Below are 3,170 nucleotides of genomic sequence, written 5' to 3' on the forward strand. Positions count from 1 at the left end.
GTCGTGGTGTGGGGAGTGGGGTGAGAGCTGGGCAGGGGAGAAGATCTCACAGGGGTTGCTTCTGCCTGGGTGTTCCAAAGCATGGCCCTTGCGCCTGGAAGTGACCTTTCCAAAAAGGCTGGTTGGATTTTCCTAAAGGCCCTGTACCATCTTAAATGATTCTCTGACATCTTGCTTAGCCCAGCCTTGTGCTCATAATTAATTCTTTCCAGCACTCAGGCAATGGACATCCCAGCTGGCACTTCACCCTCTTGCCCGAGGAGCCAGAGCAAAAGCGCTGGGGCATGAGGCGAGCGTAGTCCCAGAGCAGGGCAGCAAAATCCTAGCCAAGCTCCTGCCTGGTGAGGAGCAGTGGGACCGAGATGTGGTGGTTTGGAGCAGGTACAGGCAGTGAGGCAGCCCAGAGGGTCCAACGAGAGCCCTATAATTCTCTTCCTGTGCTTCAGGTTCTGTAGCAGGGATTTCCCCCCCTGCCATGGAGTAGGGATGGATTTTCTTGTGGTTGTTGCTTTTTGTCAGCCATGCCAGAAGGTGCTTTTCAGATTCCCCCCGACACATGCTGTCTGCTGGTCCCTGCCCATGTCCATAACTCCCGGTGTGCTGGTGCTGACGCTGCCCTGGTTGAAGTTCTCCGGGTTGGGACCGGCTCTGGTTGGACAGGCTGTGGGTGTACCCACAAAGATGCTGCTGCATCTTGCTTCTGTCTTGCTCTGGAACAGATTGTGCGCTCTCAACACCTGAACTCTTATCCCGGATGGAAAGAGGAGAAGAGCTGGACATGCTGGACGAGTTGGACCTGGAGGAAGCAGACATGTCCCCGGCACCAGCCGTAGGTGTGTGACACTGGGTTTCTTCCATGCCAGGATCTTGGCTCCTGGCTGCTTCCCAGGATGATTTGTGGTCCCTGCCCTCAGCCCTGGGGACTGAGGTGTCATCTGTGATGGCTGGGGGTACAGTTTGTGACGGGAGAGGACACGGGGAGTGTGGTGGGACACAGTGGTAGCCTGGAAACCCCCTCCCCTGACCCAGCAGTTGCTGCAGAGACCTGATGCCCTGTGGTGTTGAGAGAGGGGGGACCCCCAGTCCTGCAGTCGCTGCCCTGAGCTCCCAGCTCAGCCAGTAAAGGCCTTCTCCTCCCCAGAGCCAGATCTCCTGAGCTGTGCAAGTGACGATGCTGTGCTGGACACGAAGAGAAAGGACTCGTGCGAGGGGAGCTGTGGGGAGTCGGAGGACAGCAGGAGCCTGGCGGTGGCGGCGGCCTGTGGTACACGTGAGTGGCCGGCAAAGCCGGCTGATGCGCGGGATCCAGGGCCTGGCTGCACCTCAGGCTGCCTCACCGTCACCCCTCTGGCCTCCGCAGCTGCGCACGTCCCTCCGGAAGCCACCGCTGTGCCAGCGGATCTCAGCCAGGCGACCCCGTCCCCTTCCTGCCCTCTCTCCGCCTGCTCTCGGGAAACAGTGAATCTGGACCGGTCTCCGCTGCCTCCCGCTGCAGCAGGTACTGGGACAGAGCCCTTGGCCCCTCCATGGCAGGGCTGGCGGCCTCGAGGAGCCACTGGCCCACTCGGAGAGCAGCAGGGGGGTTGTACAGGGCTCTCTCCGGGCTTGGGGCTTTTCCAGATGGGATTTTACAAGAGTCAGGCCAAGAAAGGATTCTGGCAGTAAATCCCGTTGTCAGCCTTGAAACCGTAAAGGACAAGGCCCAGCGTGGTGCGAGCCAGCCCGCCCAGGCAATTTACTTCAAGGGACAGGCCCCGGTGTTCCTGTTAGACTCCCCCCATCCTACCTAAGTGATGTTGGTCATCTCTAAACCGCCCGTGGGGTGTCTGCAGGGAGGAGGTGGAGCTGTGCCCGCCGTTTATGCGGTCTGGGGGTGAAGACTTTGAGCTGGGAGATGAGAGTGGGGCTGAGATTTGTGCTCCCTGCTGGCTGGGGAGGGTGTGGGGAGGGGAGGCGGGGGTGGCAGTGTCCTCGAAATCACCTGGGAAGAGTCATGTTTGGGTTGTGAAAACTTTCCAGCAGATGCCGAGGTGGGCATCCCAACGGAGATGCCACAGGAGGAGGTCACTGCGAAGGACCCGGCCATTTCTGAAATGCCCTCGAAGGCCCTGGAAGAGGAGGACATGAAGGATTTGGGGGATGATGGCCAAGGCCTGGCCGCAGACATTCCTGAAGAACCGGTGAAGGAGCCGGTCCCTGAGGCCTGCAGAGCGGTGGTGCAGGCAGGTGATCGCGGCTGCCCGGTGGCCACCCCAGCAGAGCTGGTGGAAGGCTCCTGCATGGGCCGGACTGCGGCCTGCCAGCGCAACTCCACCCGGGAGAAATTCTACTCCTGCCCTGTGTGCAGGAAAAACTTTCTGCTGAAGATCAACCTCGTCATTCACCAGCGCAGCCACAGCAACTGGGAGCCCTATGTCTGCCCGCACTGCGACCGGAGCTTCATGTCCAAGAAGAAGATCCGATGTCACCTCCGGGCCTGGGCAGCCAAGGGGTTTTGCCAGCCCCTGGGGGCAGAGGAATGCTCCAGCCAGCCCCCCCCCTGCGCCGTCCCCCAGCCCCAGTCGCCGCACATGGCCTGCAGCATGGTGTGGGGGAAGCCCAGCCCCAGCAGATGCCCCTTATCTCCTGGGAAAATGACATACACGTGCAACGAGTGCATGGAGAACTTCTCCAGCCAGAGCTTTCTGATCGTGCACCAGCGGCAACACACTAACCACGACCTCATCCTCTGCCCCTGCTGCAACAGGAGCTTCGCCTGGTCCTCTGACTTTGTCCGGCACCACCGGACCCACGCGGGCGAGCGGCCCTACCAGTGCGGCGTGTGCCAGAAGACCTTCAAGCGGCACTACCACCTGGTCGTCCACCAGAAGATCCACATGCGGCGGGAAGAATCGTACCCCTGCCCTGGCAACCAGCTGCCCGTGCCGGCGGCGCCTGTTTAAGCCACGGTGGCAGGAAGCCGGGAGGTGTCAGAGGCTGCTGTTGGATGTTTTAATTTTTTAATTATTTTTTTTTGTGCCCCCCCTCTCTTCCCTCATTGACCACAGGATGTGAGTGGGTCGGGTGGAGGCTGGAGAGCGGGCAGCATCACTCCGATCCTCCTGCCTGGATGTGGGGTGGCCCTGCAGCCCCTGGTGTGTGTGTGTGTGTGTGTGTGTGTGTGTGTGTGT

General features: G+C 60.4%; 2 protein-coding genes across 4 annotated transcripts in view; one reads left to right on the plus strand and one right to left on the minus strand.

The window, feature by feature from the left end:
• The window catches only part of LOC113476825, a 52,619-nt gene that overhangs the window by 34,158 nt on the left and 15,291 nt on the right, over positions 1-3,170 (minus strand). Inside the window, exon 9 of the mRNA XM_026842782.1 lies at positions 2,715-2,934. Coding sequence (XP_026698583.1) covers positions 2,715-2,934 — 220 coding nt within the window. The remainder of the gene's footprint in view (positions 1-2,714; positions 2,935-3,170) is intronic.
• Positions 454-3,129, plus strand: LOC113477090 (zinc finger protein 629-like). Of its 3 annotated transcripts, none has more exons than XM_026843199.1 (4): positions 454-833; positions 1,142-1,270; positions 1,361-1,498; positions 2,020-3,129. In XM_026843199.1, the coding sequence occupies exons 1-4, from the start codon at positions 755-757 to the stop codon at positions 2,940-2,942; spliced, it is 1,269 nt and encodes a 422-aa protein (XP_026699000.1). In that variant the 5' UTR covers positions 454-754; the 3' UTR covers positions 2,943-3,129. The 3 variants fall into 3 exon arrangements, with proteins under 3 accessions (XP_026699000.1, XP_026699001.1, XP_026699002.1); XM_026843200.1 differs by having other exon boundaries at positions 2,023-3,129; XM_026843201.1 differs by lacking the exon at positions 1,361-1,498 and having other exon boundaries at positions 2,023-3,129.

The sequence above is a fragment of the Athene cunicularia genome (assembly GCF_003259725.1).
Source record: "Athene cunicularia isolate RWA chromosome 2 unlocalized genomic scaffold, athCun1 chr2_part1, whole genome shotgun sequence".
In the NCBI taxonomy this organism is placed as follows: Eukaryota; Metazoa; Chordata; class Aves; order Strigiformes; family Strigidae; genus Athene; species Athene cunicularia.